General features: G+C 43.9%; 1 protein-coding gene across 4 annotated transcripts in view; it reads right to left on the bottom strand.

Moving 5' to 3' along the window:
• PIANP (PILR alpha associated neural protein) overlaps window positions 1-14032 on the bottom strand; it is a 111350-nt gene extending 97318 nt beyond the window's left edge. Inside the window, exons 1-2 of one of the 4 annotated variants that reach the window (XM_082267382.1) lie at window positions 13938-14032; window positions 5853-5903 (exon numbers count right to left, since the gene is read on the bottom strand). In XM_082267382.1, coding sequence (XP_082123508.1) covers window positions 5853-5860 — 8 coding nt within the window. In that variant the 5' untranslated portion in view covers window positions 5861-5903; window positions 13938-14032. Of the gene's footprint in view, window positions 1-5852; window positions 5904-13168; window positions 13266-13344; window positions 13493-13625; window positions 13789-13937 lie in introns of those variants that run through there. The other 3 variants (XM_082267383.1, XM_082267381.1, XM_082267384.1) reach the window with 3 other exon arrangements.
• Window positions 14033-15553: the final 1521 nt, after the last annotated feature.

Below are 15553 nucleotides of genomic sequence, written 5' to 3'. Positions count from 1 at the left end.
AAACCAAGCAGTCTAACATTGCTTGTCTCTAAACTAAACACTAACACAATTGCCAGTGAAATTAACATTCTAACATTGCTCGGCTTTAAATAATTTTATCATTGCTTACCTCTTAACTGAAATTGCTAACATTGCTTTCTTCTAAACTGAACATTGTAACATTGCTCGCCTCTAAACGTAACATGCTACCATTATTTTCTTCTAAACCAACACCTGTAACATTGCTTGCCTCTGAACTGCAAACTCCTACATTGCTTGCCTCTGAACTGAACATTGAAACATTGCTTACCTCTAAACTGAACATGGTAACATAGCCTTCTTCTAAACCAAGCAGTCTAAAATTGCTTGCTTTTAAAGTAAACACTTTATCATTGCTTGCCTCTGATCTGAACTTGCCAAATTTGCTTTCTTCCTATTTGAACATTGCTTGTCTCTTAACTTAACATGCTAACATTGATTCCTTCTAAACCAAACCTCTGTACAACTGCTTGCCTCTAAACTGGAAACTCTTACATTGCTTGCCACTGAATGAACACCCTAATATTGCTTTCTTTTAAACCAAGTAGTCTAGCATTGCTTGCCTCCAAACACTTAGTCCCCGTTCACACTGGGGCGACCTGTCAGGCGACCTGGTCACCTGACAGGTCGCTGTAGGTCGCCTGCCATAGAGAAGCTGTGGACCCGTTCTAATAGGAGCGACACAAGTCGCTCTGACTTAGAAAAAGGGTCCGGAGCTTCTTTGGGGCGACCTGGAGCGACCTGCATTGACTTCAATGTTATGAAGTCCGTGCCGGACGCTCTGAGGTCACGGTGCGAGCTGCGCACCGTGACCTGTGAGGTCGCCCCGGCAAGTAGCGTCGCCCCAGTGTGAACGGGGTCTTATTGCTTGCCAGTGAAGTGAACTTGCTACAATTGCTTGCCTAAAAACTGAACATGCTAACATTGCTTTCTTCTAAACCAAGCAGCCTATCATTGCTTGCTTCCTAACGTAACATGCTAACATTCTTTTAAACAAACCTCTGTAACATTGCTTGCTTCTAACCTGAAAACTTTGTTTGCCTTTGAACTGAACATTAAAACATTTCTTACCTCTTAACTGAACATGGTAACATAGCTTTCATTTAATGCAAGTATTCTACCATTGCTTTTCTCTAAAGAAAACATTCTATTATGCTTGTCCCTGAATTGAACATTCTAGCACTGCTAGCCTCTAAACTAAACATTTTATCATTGTCTGCCAGTAAAATGAACTTGCTAACATTGCTTGCCTATAATCTGAACAAACCTCTGTACAACTGCTTGCCTCTAAACTGGAAACTCTTACATTGCTTGCCACTGAATGAACACCCTAATATTGCTTTCTTTTAAACCAAGTAGTCTAGCATTGCTTGCCTCCAAACACTTAGTCCCCGTTCACACTGGGGCGACCTGTCAGGCGACCTGGTCACCTGACAGGTCGCTGTAGGTCGCCTGCCATAGAGAAGCTGTGGACCCGTTCTAATAGGAGCGACACAAGTCGCTCTGACTTAGAAAAAGGGTCCGGAGCTTCTTTGGGGCGACCTGGAGCGACCTGCATTGACTTCAATGTTATGAAGTCCGTGCCGGACGCTCTGAGGTCACGGTGCGAGCTGCGCACCGTGACCTGTGAGGTCGCCCCGGCAAGTAGCGTCGCCCCAGTGTGAACGGGGTCTTATTGCTTGCCAGTGAAGTGAACTTGCTACAATTGCTTGCCTAAAAACTGAACATGCTAACATTGCTTTCTTCTAAACCAAGCAGCCTATCATTGCTTGCTTCCTAACGTAACATGCTAACATTCTTTTAAACAAACCTCTGTAACATTGCTTGCTTCTAACCTGAAAACTTTGTTTGCCTTTGAACTGAACATTAAAACATTTCTTACCTCTTAACTGAACATGGTAACATAGCTTTCATTTAATGCAAGTATTCTACCATTGCTTTTCTCTAAAGAAAACATTCTATTATGCTTGTCCCTGAATTGAACATTCTAGCACTGCTAGCCTCTAAACTAAACATTTTATCATTGTCTGCCAGTAAAATGAACTTGCTAACATTGCTTGCCTATAATCTGAACATGCTAACATTGCTTTCTTCTAAACCAAGCAGTCTAACATTGCTTGCCTCTAAACTAAACACTAACACAATTGCCAGTGCAATGAACATTCTAACATTGCTCGGCTTTAAATAATTTTATCATTGCTTACCTCTGAACTGAAATTGCTTTCTTCTAAACTGAACATAGTAACATTGCTTGCCTCTAAACACAATATGCTAACATTGTTTTCTTCTAAACCAACACCTGTAACATTGCTTGCCTCTGAACTGCAAACTCCTACATTGCTTGCCTCTGAACTGAACATTGAAACATTGCTTACCTCTAAACTGAACATGGTAACATAGCCTTCTTCTAAACCAAGCAGTCTAACATTGATTGCCTCTAAACTAAACACTCTAATATGCTTGATCCTGAAATTAACCTACTAACATTGCTTGCTTTCAAAGTCAAACACTTTATCGTTGCTTGCCTCTGACCTGAACTTGCCAAATTTGCTTTCTTCCTATTTGTACATTGCTTGTCTCTTAACTTAACATGCTAACATTGTTTCCTTCTTAACCAAACCTCTGTAAAACCGGCCTTGCCTCTAAACTGGAAACTCTTACATTGCTTGCCACCAAAGTGAACACCCTAATATTGCTTTCTTTTAAACCAAGTAGTCTAGCATGGCTTGCCTCCAAACACTTATTGCTTGCCAGTGAAGTGAACTTGCTACAATTGCTTGCCTATAAACTGAACATGCTAACATTGCTTTCTTCTAAACCAAGCAACCTCACATTGATTGCCTCTTAACGTAACATGCTAACATTCTTTTAAACAAACCTCTGTAACATTGCTTGCTTCTAACCAAAAAACTTTGTTTGCCTTTGAACTGAACATTGAAACATTTCTTACCTCTAAACTGAACATGGTAACATAGCTTTCGTTTAACGCGAGCATTCTACCATTGCTTATCCCTAAAGAAAACATTCTATTATGCTTGTCCCCGAATTGAACATTCTAGCACTGCTAGCCTCTAAACGAAACACTTTGCTTGCCTCCAAACACTTATTGCTTGCCAGTGAAATAAACTTGCTAACATTGCTTGCCTATAATCTGAACATGAAACATTGCTTTCTTCTAAAGCAGTCTAACATTGCTTGTCTCTAAACTAAACACTAACACACTTGGCAGTGAAATTAACATTCTAACATTGCTTGGCTTTAAATAATTTTATCATTGCTTACCTCTGAAATGAAATTGCTAACCTTGCCTCTAAACGTATTATGCTAACATTGTTTTCTTCTAAACCAACACCTATAACATTGCTTGCCTCTAAACTGCAAACTCTTACATTGCTTGCCTCTGAACTGAAAATTAAAACGTTGCTTACCTCTAAACTGAACATGGTAACATAGCTTTCGTTTAACGCAAGCATTCCACAATTTCTTACCTCTAAAGAAAACATTCCAATATGCTTGTCCCCGAAAAAAAACATTCTAGTGCTCCTAGCCCCAAAGCTAAACACTTTATCACTGCTTGCCAGTGAAATGAACTGGCTAACATTGCTTGCCTATAATCTGAACATGCTAACATTTCTTTCTTCTAAACCAAGCAGTCTAACATTGCTTGCCTCTAAACTAAACACTAACACAATTGCCAGTGAAATGAACATTCTAACATTGCTTGGCTTTAAATCATTTTATCATTGCTTACCTACGAACTGAAATTGCTAACATTGCTTTCTTCTAAACTGAACATTGTAACATTGCTTGTCTCTGAACATAACATGCTAACATTGTTTTCTTCTAAACCAACTTCTGTAACATTGCTTGCCTCTAAACATAACATGCTAACATGTTTTTCTTCTAGACCAACATCTGTAACATTGCTTGCCTCTAAACTGCAAACTCCTACATTGCTTGCCTCTGAACTGAACATTGAAACATTGCTTACCTCTTAACTGAACATGGTAACATAGCTTTTGTCTAACGCAAGCATTCTACCATTTCTTACCTCTAAAGAAAACATTCTAATATGCTTTTCCCCAAAATAAATATTTTAGCGCTGCTAGCCCCTAAGCTAAACACTTTATGATTGCTTGCCAGTGAAATGAACTTGCTAACATTGCTTGCCTATAATCTGAACATGCTAACATTGCTTTCTTCTAAACCAAGCAGTCTAACATTGCTTGCCTCTAAACTAAACACTAACACAATTGCCAGTGAAGTGAACATTCTAACATTGCTCGGCTTTAAATCATTTTATCATTGCTTACCTCTGAACTGAACATGGTAACATAGCTTTCTTCTAAACTTAACATAATAACATTGCTTGCCTCTAAACATAACATGCTAACATTGTTTTCTTCTAAGGGTCCATTCACACTAGCGCGACTTGTCAGGCGACTTGGTCACCTGACAAGTCGCGGTCGTTCGCTCGCCATTGAATAGTACAGGACCCATTCTAATAGGAGCGACACAAGTCGCTCCGACTTAGAAAAAGGGTTCTGTACTACTTTGGGGCGACCTGGAGGCGACTTACATTGACTTCAATTATATGAAGTCCATGCAAGTCGCGCCGAGGTCGCGGTGCACAGACTTCGCAGGTCGCCCCACAAAATCCTGTCGCGGCAGTGTGAATGGGCTGTAAATCAACACCTGTAACATTGCTTGCCTCTAAAAATAACATGCTAACATGTTTTTCTTCTAGACCAACATCTGTAACATTGCTTGCCTCTAAACTGCAAACTCCTACATTGCTTGCCTCTGAACTGAACATGGAAACATTGCCTCCTTTTAAACCAAGCAGTCTAACATCGCTTTCTTCTAAACTGAACATTGTAACATTGCTTGCCTCTGAACATAAAATGCTAACATTGTTTTCTTCTAAACCAACACCTGTAACATTGGTTGCCTCTAAACATAACATGCTAACATTGTTTTCGTCTAAACCAACATTGTAACATTGCTTGCCTCTAAACTGCAAACTCTTACATTGCTTGCCTCTGAACTGAACATTGAAACATTGCTTACCTCTAAACTGAACATGCTAACATTGCCTTCTTTTAAACCAAGCAGTCTAACATTGCTTGCTTGTAGACTAAACATGCTAACACGCTTTCCTCTGAAATGTACATTCTAACGTTGCTTGCCGTTAAACACCCTAATTGCTTGCTAGTAAAATGAACTTACTAACATTGCTTACCTATAAACTGAACATGATAACATTGCTTTCTTCTATACCAAACACAGTAGCTTTGCTTGTCTTTGAACTGAACGCTCTAACATTGCTTTCTTCTAACATTGTATCTATATGTTCCAGGCAGGACATTTAAATATTACTCCACAATCAAGTGACCTTTTTTATCCAAACTGGAAATTCTGTCCCTGAAAATGTGAATTCTATACAGTGAATGCTCTGACACTGTTTCCCCGGTCTAGCATTGTTTCCTAGTAAATCATTCTAACATTGCTTCCTTACCAACACACATTCTGAAAACATAACATTGTGTCCAAATCATTTCCTCTCCCGAATACTGTACCCCTTCGATTTTCCTACTACCTACTTCACTTTGACCCTTAAAAAACTGCCCCGACACGTCTGTGTAATTATTTATCTAGACAGTTATGTAATGTTCTCAGCGTTACCTTCCATCGAATCCCTTCTCTTATTTATATTTATGTAATAGCTCTGTCGGTTACATTCAGCGGACACATATATCCCCTTCCTAAAAGATTTCCCACGTCCCCCCCCCCCCCCCATTACAGTTCTGCCCTCAGCCATTCCCTGTACATACCACTTCATCTTGGACGGCAGAGAGTTAACCCAAAGACGAGCTGATCATTGCCTGTAGGATGAGAATTCGGTTACTCAGACAGTCATACAATAACCTACACTTCCCTGATTGCATATTATTGTCTAAAAGATGCTTCCAGCTCCAGCCCACAGCCATGCAGAGCCCTCCCTGTATTTTCTGCCTGAACATTTGCAAGTGCAGGGGGGCCAGGAAACCGTCTCCTGACACCTGTAAGGGGGCTTTCGTGTCAGTACATAGATTGTTTTATGTGCAGTTATTGGATGTTGTGTTCGCCATGTTGGGCTTCATGAACTGAACACATTCAAGTGGTCCTGAAACAGAGCAAAGATCTTATATTAAATCTGGTTGGGTTCCCAGTGTTTAACAGCAGGGGTGCATCTGTTTCTGGGTCCGTGGGGGAAACTATCCCTGGGGCCATGGGTGCAACTGATCTTGGGCCTATGGGTGCAGTTTTCCCTGGTTGGATTCCCAGTGTTTAGCAACAGGGGGTGCAACAGTCCATGGGCCCATGTAATTGTCCCAGGGCTCATGGGTGCCACTGTTACTGGGATCATGGGTGTACCCATATTTGGGTTCATGGGTGAAATTGTCCCTGGGTCCAAGAGTGCAACCCTCCCTGGTCTATGGGTGCACTCTCCCTGGGTCCATGGGTGCGACTGTTCTTGGGTCTATGGGTGCAACTATCCCTGGGTCCATAGGTGCAACTTTGCCTTTCCCCAGACCATGTGTGCAACTGTCCTTGGGTCCATGGCTGCAACTTTCCCTGGGTCCTTGAGTGAAACTGTCCCAGGGTCCATGGGAAAAACTATCCCTGGGCCCATGGGTGCAACTCTCCCTAGACTGTGGATACACTCTCCCTGGGGCCATGGGTGAAACTGATCTTGGGCTTATGGGTGCAGTTTTCCCTGGTTGGATTTCCAGTGTTTAGCAACAGGGGGTGCAACAGTCCATTGGAACATTTAATTGTCCTCAGGCTCATGGGTACCACTGTTACAAGGATCATGGGTGTACCCATATTTGGGTCCATAGGTGAAACTAACCCTGTGTCCATGGGTGCAACCCCAAATGTCTTCCAGTTAGGGTTTACATCTACTTTTAGTCTACAGTATTATATTTGTAGCCTGGCCCGTGGCTTTTAGCTATTCCTGTGTTTTGCGCTGATGTAGTTGTGAACAGTTCCCATACAGTGGGGGAAAATAATGATTTGATCCCTGCAGATTGTGTAAATTGCCCACTTACCAAGAAATGGCGGGTGTATAATTTTTATCATAAGGGTATTTTATATGATAGAGACAGAATATCAACCAAATCCAGAAAAATCACATGATACAAATGTTATAAATGGAGTTGCAGTTCAGTGAGTTAAATAAGTATTTGATCCCCAAGCAAAACATGACTTAGTAGTTGGTGGAGAAACCCTTGTTGGAAGCACAGAGGTCAGACGTTTCTTGTAGATGGAAGCACAGTGGTCAGACGTTTCTTGTAGTTGGAAGCACAGAGGTCAGACGTTTCTTGTAGATGGAAGCACAGAGGTCAGACGTTTCCTGTAGATGGAAGCACAGAGGTCAGATGTTTCTTGTAGATGGAAGCACAGAGGTCAGACGTTTCTTGTAGTTGGAAGCACAGAGGTCAGACGTTTCTTGTAGATGGAAGCACAGAGGTCAGACGTTTCTTGTAGATGGAAGCACAGAGGTCAGACGTTTCCTGTAGATGGAAGCACAGAGGTCAGATGTTTCTTGTAGATGGAAGCACAGAGGTCAGACGTTTCTTGTAGTTGGAAGCACAGAGGTAAGACGTTTCTTGTAGTTGGAAGCACAGAGGTCAGACATTTCTTGTAGATGGAAGCACAGAGGTCAGATGTTTCTTGTAGATGGAAGCACAGAGGTCAGACGTTTCTTGTAGATGGAAGCACAGAGGTCAGACGTTTCTTGTAGGTGGAAGCACAGAGGTCAGACGTTTCTTGTAGTTGGAAGCACAGAGGTCAGACGTTTCTTGTAGTTGGAAGCACAGAGGTCAGACGTTTCTTGTAGTTGGAAGCACAGAGGTCAGACGTTTCTTGTAGATGGAAGCACAGAGGTCAGACGTTTCTTGTAGATGGAAGCACAGTGGTCAGACGTTTCTTGTAGATGGAAGCACAGAGGTCAGACGTTTCTTGTAGATGGAAGCACAGAGGTCAGACGTTTCCTGTAGATGGAAGCACAGAGGTCAGACGTTTCTTGTAGATGGAAGCACAGAGGTCAGACGTTTCTTGTAGATGGAAGCACAGAGGTCAGACGTTTCTTGTAGTTGGAAGCACAGAGGTAAGACGTTTCTTGTAGTTGGAAGCACAGAGGTCAGACGTTTCTTGTAGATGGAAGCACAGAGGTCAGACGTTTCTTGTAGATGGAAGCACAGAGGTCAGACGTTTCTTGTAGATGGAAGCACAGAGGTCAGACGTTTCTTGTAGATGGAAGCACAGAGGTCAGACGTTTCTTGTAGTTGGGAAGCACAGAGGTCAGACGTTTCTTGTAGTTGGAAGCACAGAGGTCAGACGTTTCTTGTAGATGGAAGCACAGAGGTCAGACGTTTCTTGTAGTTGGGAAGCACAGAGGTCAGACGTTTCTTGTAGTTGGGAAGCACAGAGGTCAGACGTTTCTTGTAGATGGAAGCACAGAGGTCAGACGTTTCTTGTAGTTGGTGACCAGGTTTCCACACATCTCAGGAGGGATTTTGGTCCACTCTTCTTTACAGATCTTCTCTAAATCCTTAAGGTTTCTTGGCTGTCTCTTGGCAACTCAAAGTTTCTGCTCCTTCCATAAATTTTCTATAATATTAAGGTCTGGAAACTGGCTAGGCCACTCCATGACCTTAATGTGCTTCTTCTTAAGCCACTCCTTTGTTGCTTTGGCGATATGTTTTGGGTCATTGTCATGCTGGAAGACCCATCCATGACCCATCTTCAGTGTTCTGGCTGAGGGAAGAAGGTTCTCATCCAAGATTTTACAATACATGACCCCGTCCATTGGACCCTCAATGCGCCAAAGTTGGCCTGTACCTTTATCAGAGAAACAGCCCCAAACCATAATGTTTCCACCACCGTGCCTAACTGTAGGGGATGGTGACTGTAGGGACGGTGACTGTAGGGATGGTGACTGTAGGGAAGGTGACTGTAGGGAAGGTGACTGTAGTAATGGGGACTGTAGAGATGGGGACTGTATGGATGGGGATTGTAGGGACGGTGACTGTTAGGGACGGTGACTGTTAGGGACAATGACTGTAGGGATGGTGACTGTAGGGATGGTGACTGTAGGGAAGGCGACTGTAGGGATGGCGACTGTAGGGAAGGTGACTGTAGGGATGGCGACTGTAGGGATGGTGAATATAGGTAAGGTGACTGTAGGGATGGGGACTGTAGGGATGGGGATTGTAGGGACGGTGACTGTAGGGACGGTGACTGTAGGGATGGTGTTCTTAGGGTAATAGTCAGCATTTTTCTTCCTCCAAACATGGCGAGTCGAGGTAATGCTAAAAAGCTCAATTTTGGTCTCATCTGACCACAGCACTTTCTCCCAATCCTTCTCTGAATCATTTAGATGTTCATTGGCATGACTGTACATGTGCCTTCTTGAGGAGGGGGACCTTGCAGATGCTGCAGTATTTCAATCCATGGCGGTGTATTTTGTTACCATTGGTGTGTTTGGTGACTGTGGACCCAACTGCCTTGTGACCATTCACAAGCTCCTCCTGTGTAGTTCTGGGCGGATCCCTCACTTTTCTCATGATCATCCTCACCCCATGAGGCGAAATCTTGCATGGAGCTCCAGACTGAGGACGATTGATGGTTATTTTGTATTTCTTCCATTTGCCAATAATCACTCCAACAGTTGTCTCCTTCTCACCAAGCTGCTTGGCGATGGTCTTGTAGCCATTCCAGCCTTGTGTAGGTCTATAATCTTCTCCCTGACCTCCTCTGACAGCTCTTTGGTCTTCCCATGATGGTGAGGTTTGAATGGAAGAAAGAGATTCTGTGGACGGGTGTTTTCTATACACATAACGAGTTGTCATTAGGAGCTCCTTCTTAAATTGACAGGACTAATCTGTGTATCACATGAGCACCTACTGTAGCCAGTCTGTGGGAGCCAGAGTTATTGTTGGTTGGTAGGGGGAGGAGGTAAGTATAACATGTATGTTATTTAAAAAAAAAAAAAACATTAGACTTTACAATCACCAAAACATACCGCCAAGGCAACAAAGGAGTGGCTCAAGAAGAAGCACATTAAGGTTATGTAGTGGCCTAGCCAGTCTCCAGACCTTAATCCCATAGAAAATGTATGGAGGGAGCTGAAACTTCAAGTTGTCAAGAGGCAGCCAAGAAACCTTAAGGTTTTAGAGAAGATCTGTAAAGAAGAGAGGACCAAAATCCCTCCTGAGATGTGTGGAAACCTGGAGGCCAACTACAAGAAACGTCTGACCTCTGTGCTTCCATCTACAAGAAACGTCTGACCTCTGTGCTTCCATCTACAAGAAATGTCTGACCTCTGTGCTTCCAACTACAAGAAATGTCTGACCTCTGTGCTTCCAACAAGGGTTTCTCCACCAACTACTAAGGGGATCAAATACTTATTTTACTCACTGAACTGCAACTCCATTTATAACATTTGTATCATGTGTTTTTTCTGGATTTTTGGTTGATATTCTGTCTCTATCATATAAAATACACCTATGATAAAAATGATACACCCGCCATTTCTTTGTAACAAAATCTGCAGGGATCAAATTATTATTTTCCTCCACTGTATCTGCCATCAAAACTTAAAGATCACAAAACAGCAAAATGGTGACACTGTGTAATGAACTGCAAGGTGACCACACAATGAGGTCAGGGGGAAAGCGACCTGTCCCAAGGCCACATTTAAAGGCAAAGACAGGAAATTTATATAAAGGTCAGTTTGATTTATATAGCCTGCAAATACAACTGCAAGGCCATTCTCACTTTATTATCTTCTGAAATATCCCTTCATATAACCCTAAGATCCCGTATTTTATTACTAGTATCCCATATTATCTATATTGGTGGAACTATGATTCCCAGCACACCTCTGAAGTTCTAAGGAAGGTGGGAATTAAAGGGTGACTTTGTCTTATCTTTCTGTGTTAGGTGGAGGTTTTCCGATCTACAGATGATTGCATCAGTAATGGCCATCCTAACGCTTTTATCGTAATGGTAGTTTAATAGCTGACTGAGCAATCTCCCATCTTATCCGGCGTAGATGGTGATAATTGCCATAGTGTGTCTACAGCCCTGCCTAGATCCTCTATCTCCAATGCTTGCACAAAAATATGTATGCAGAGCGACTGCTGGCCTTATCACCAATACAAAGGGAGGACCAGCGAGCAAAGTGCAATACCCCATAGTAGTCAGTGACCAACGTTGGTTGGATTTTGCATACCATCATTAGCCAACCCATTGGCATTCGGAGGAAAGAGCTGACCGCCTCGTCCTGTAGAACAGTCATATCATAAACATGCACAATGGTACCCGTACAGCATGCTTGTTTATACACTGAGCAGACATTACTTGGCACTGGCCTTATCTGAAGGGCGTCCACAGACATACAATCGCTTATCACCAATACTAAGGAGGATAATCCATAGTATTAGCCAACCCATTGGCATTCGGAGGAAAGAGCTGACCGCCTCGTCCTGTAGAACAGTCATATCATAAACATGCACAATGGTACTGGTACAGCATGCTTGCTTATACACTGAGCAGACACCACTTGGCACTGGCCTTATCCGAAGGGGGTCCACAGACATACAATCGCTTATCACCAATACAAAGAAGGACCAGCGAGCAAAGTGCAATACCCCATAGTAGTCAGTGACCAACGTTGGTTGGATTTTGCATACCATCATTAGCCAACCCATTGGCATTCGGAGGAAAGAGCTGACCGCCTCGTCCTGTAGAACAGTCATATCATAAACATGCACAATGGTACTGGTACAGCATGCTTGTTTATACACTGAGCAGACATTACTTGGCACTGGCCTTATCTGAAGGGGGTCCACAGACATACAATCGCTTCCTGATTGGGCTGGAACTAGCCTAATTGATGACCTTATCACCAATACAAAGGGAGGACCAGTGAGCAAAGTGCAATACCCCATAGTAGTCAGCGACCAACGTTGGTTGGATTTTGCATACCATCATTAGCCAACCCATTGGCATTCGGAGGAAAGAGCTGACCACCTCGTCCTGCAGAACAGTTAAATCATAAACATGCACAATGGTACTGGTACAGCATGCTTGTTTATACACTGAGCAGACAACATTTGGTACTGGCCTTATTCGAAGGGGGTCCACAGACATACAATCGCTATCACCAATACAAAGAAGGACCAGTGAGCAAAGTACAATAACCCATAGTAGTCAGTGACCAACGTTGGTTGGATTTTGCATACCATCATTAGCCAACCCATTGGCATTCGGAGGAAAGAGCTGACCGCCTCCTCCTGTAGAACAGTCATATCATAAACATGCACAATGGTACTGGTACAGCATGCTTGTTTATACACTGAGCAGACAACACTTGGCACTGGCCTTATCCAAGGGGGTCCACAGACATACAGTCACTTCCTGATTGGGCTGGAATTAGCCCAATTGGTGACGGTCATCTCATGTTTGCTTAAAAAAAAAAAAGCAACGTGCAAAGGGCTGCTTAAATAATATTTCCATTGCCCAGACTTCTCCAAACTGCAATGGTTTGCGATGGTCTCTGCACAATTTTATTATACATTATTTATATGGCGCCAACCGTTTGCTCAGCACGTTACATAATAAGTGCCCTTTACAAATCGTTGCCCTTCGCACTGTCTGATCAGAGGTTTTGTGCCAAAGACAGTCATTGCAACCAATCAGCAGCCGTCAGCCATCCTTCAGCTAAGAGCTAAACTAGTGACAGTTAAAATCTGATTAGCTGCTATTAGTTGGTGCGCCTTACACGCCGTGCCGCTGCCCTTTGCCCCCCCCCTCTTTTCAAAACCGGATCGCTCACAGCGGCCAACTACAAAAAAAAAAATAAAAACTGCGATGTCAAAAAGGTAAAATACAAATTAATCGCCTCCAGCGAAATACATATCAAGTTGCTGCGGCTTATTGCACTTTCTTGCTGCTCTTTGCACCGCCTTTAGCAAATAAGCCCCCCAACCTACAAAGTTGCAAGTTGTACATAGGAGCTGACACACCCACACACCATGTACTGGCAGAGTCACACACATACATGCATACACATATAAATACATGCATATATACTCACACAAATGCATGATGCAGCTACACCCAGCTGTTGCACCGCTGCACAACAGGTGGATGCATGCTGCTGCTACACAAACAAATAATGCTCCGCCACACTCCACACATCAAGAACTGAATGTCACAGCTGCAGACAGGCAAAGACTCAACGCCACAAGGGGCTCATGCAACTGCTCTGACCTCAGTTTTGGGGTGCAGGCTGGATTTTGGGGGGGTACAGATGAGGGTGACGCTTCTCTGGAGTGTGTCTAGCTGGATCAGTGAGCGCTCCCTCCTTCTCCCACTTTCACTCTCTTCCCACCCCCCCCTCTTTCTCCCCCTTCCATCCACTCTTATTATCTCTCTCCCTCCCTCGCAGACTGTCTCCACCTTTCTCTTCTGCTCTTTACCCTTCCTTGTCCACTGTTGCATGCAACATGCAACACTCTGCAGTGTCTTGGGAACGGAGGGGTGGGGGGTACCTGAGTGCTGCTCAGCCTCTCCAGAAGATGAGGGGGTGAGTTAGCTTGCACAGCAGGTTCACTGAGCAATAGTCTGCTCAAACGAGATGTTAACGGGCAGAGATAATGGGGAAAAACAGGGTTAAATGTGGCGGCGACGGTCTGCAGAGCCGTGGCTGCATTAATGGAACAAGTTATTGCAGGCTTGGACAAGAAGGGGACAGGCTGTACAGAACACGAGAACGCCTCTCCTCCCTGTCTGTTCACCACTTTTCTCTCAATGACTCAGGGACGTCTGTCTTGTCTGTCACCCCCCACCCTTCCCCGTGTCACCTCCTTCTCTAGCATTGTCTCAATGGCTCTCTCCATCTACATTGCACTTTACAAGTCTTTTTCTGTGCTGCTCCTTCGTCTCTCCCTCTCTCTCCCTCGCTGTCTCCTTGTAAGATGCTAGAGGTTACCATGGAGATGGAGGAGAGAGCATCGCTGGTACCAGCTGTCTCCATGCCTCCAGATGTCCACCTCTCTCTCTCTCTCTCTCTCTGCAGATTTGTCCTGTGAAATCTCTCCCTGTGTGTCTCTTATTGTGCATGTCTGTCCGTCCTCTTCTCTACTCTTCCATACCTTCCTTTCCTCCTCTCTTCCATACTGTCCTCTCCTCCTCTCCTCCATACTGTCCTCTCCTCCATACCGTCCTCTCTTCCTGTGCTCCATACCGTACTCTCCTCCTCTCCTCCATTCTGCCTTTCCCCTTCTGTCTTTTCCTGCCTGCCCCTTGCTGTAATTCTGCATATCAGTCTGATCTCCCCATTCTTCCGCTCTTCCCTTCCCTCTTTCCTGATTCCATATTTCCCTTTCTCCCTCTTTGTCTCTTCCTGTCCTCTCTGCTGTTCTTTTTCACTCTTCCTCCTTTGGTGTGTTTCCCTCTCTCCTCTCCTCTTGCCCTCTCCTCTCCTCTTGTCCTCTCCTCTCCTCCTGTCCTCTCCTCTCCTCCTGTCCTCTCCTCTCCTCCTGTCCTCTCCTCTCTTTCCTCTCCTCTCCTTTTCCTTTCCTTTCCTTTCCTTTCCTCTCCTTTCCTCTCCTCTCCCTTTCCTTTCCTTTCCTCTCCTTTCCTCTCCATTCCTTTCCTTTTCCTTTCCTTTCCCTTTCCTTTCCTTTCCCTTTCCTTTCCTTTCCTTTCCTTTCCTTTCCTTTCCTTTCCTTTCCTCTCCTTTCCTCTCCTCTCCATTCCTTTCCTTTTCTTTCCTTTCCTTTCCTCTCCTCTCCTTTTCCTTTCCTTTCCTTTTCCTTTCCTTTCCTTTCCTTTCCTTTCCTTTCCTTTCCTTTCCTTTCCTTTCCTTTCCTTTCCTTACCTCTCCTTTCCTCTCCTCTCCCTTTCCTTTTCCTTTCCTTTCCTTTCCTTTCCCTTTCCTTTCCTTTCCTTCCTTTCCTTTCCTTTCCTTTTCTTTCCTTTCCTTTCCTTTCCTTCCCTTTCCCTTTCCCTTTCCTTTCCTCTCCTTCCTCTCCTTTCCTCTCCTTTCCTCTCCTCTCCATTCCTTTCCCTTCCTTTCCTTTCCTTTCCTTTCCTTTCCTTTCCTTTCCTTTCCTTTCCTTTCCTCTTTCCTCTTCTTTCCTCTCCTTTCCTCCTGTCCTCTCCTCTCCTCCTGTCCTCTTCTCTCCTCTTGTCCTCTCCTTTCCTCTTGTTCTCTCCTCTTGTCCTCTCCTTTCCTCTTGTCCTCTCCTTTCCTCTCTTTTCCTCTCCTCTCCTTTCCTTTCCTTTCCTTTCCTTTCCTTTCCTTTCCTTTCCTTTCCCTTTCCTTTCCTTTCCTTTCCTTTCCGTTCCTTTCCTTTCCTCTCCTTTCCTATCCTTTCCTCTCCTCTCCATTCCTTTCCTTTTCCTTTCCTTTCCTTTCCTTTCCTTTCCTTTCCTTTCCTTTCCTTTCCTTTCCTTTTCCTTTCCTTTCCTTTTC

The sequence above is a fragment of the Pelophylax lessonae genome, assembly GCF_965119305.1.
Source record: "Pelophylax lessonae genome assembly, chromosome: 9".
Taxonomy (NCBI): domain Eukaryota; kingdom Metazoa; phylum Chordata; class Amphibia; order Anura; family Ranidae; genus Pelophylax; species Pelophylax lessonae.
The sequence above is the reverse complement of the archived record's forward strand: the minus strand, read 5'-3'. Positions and strand labels throughout refer to the sequence as shown.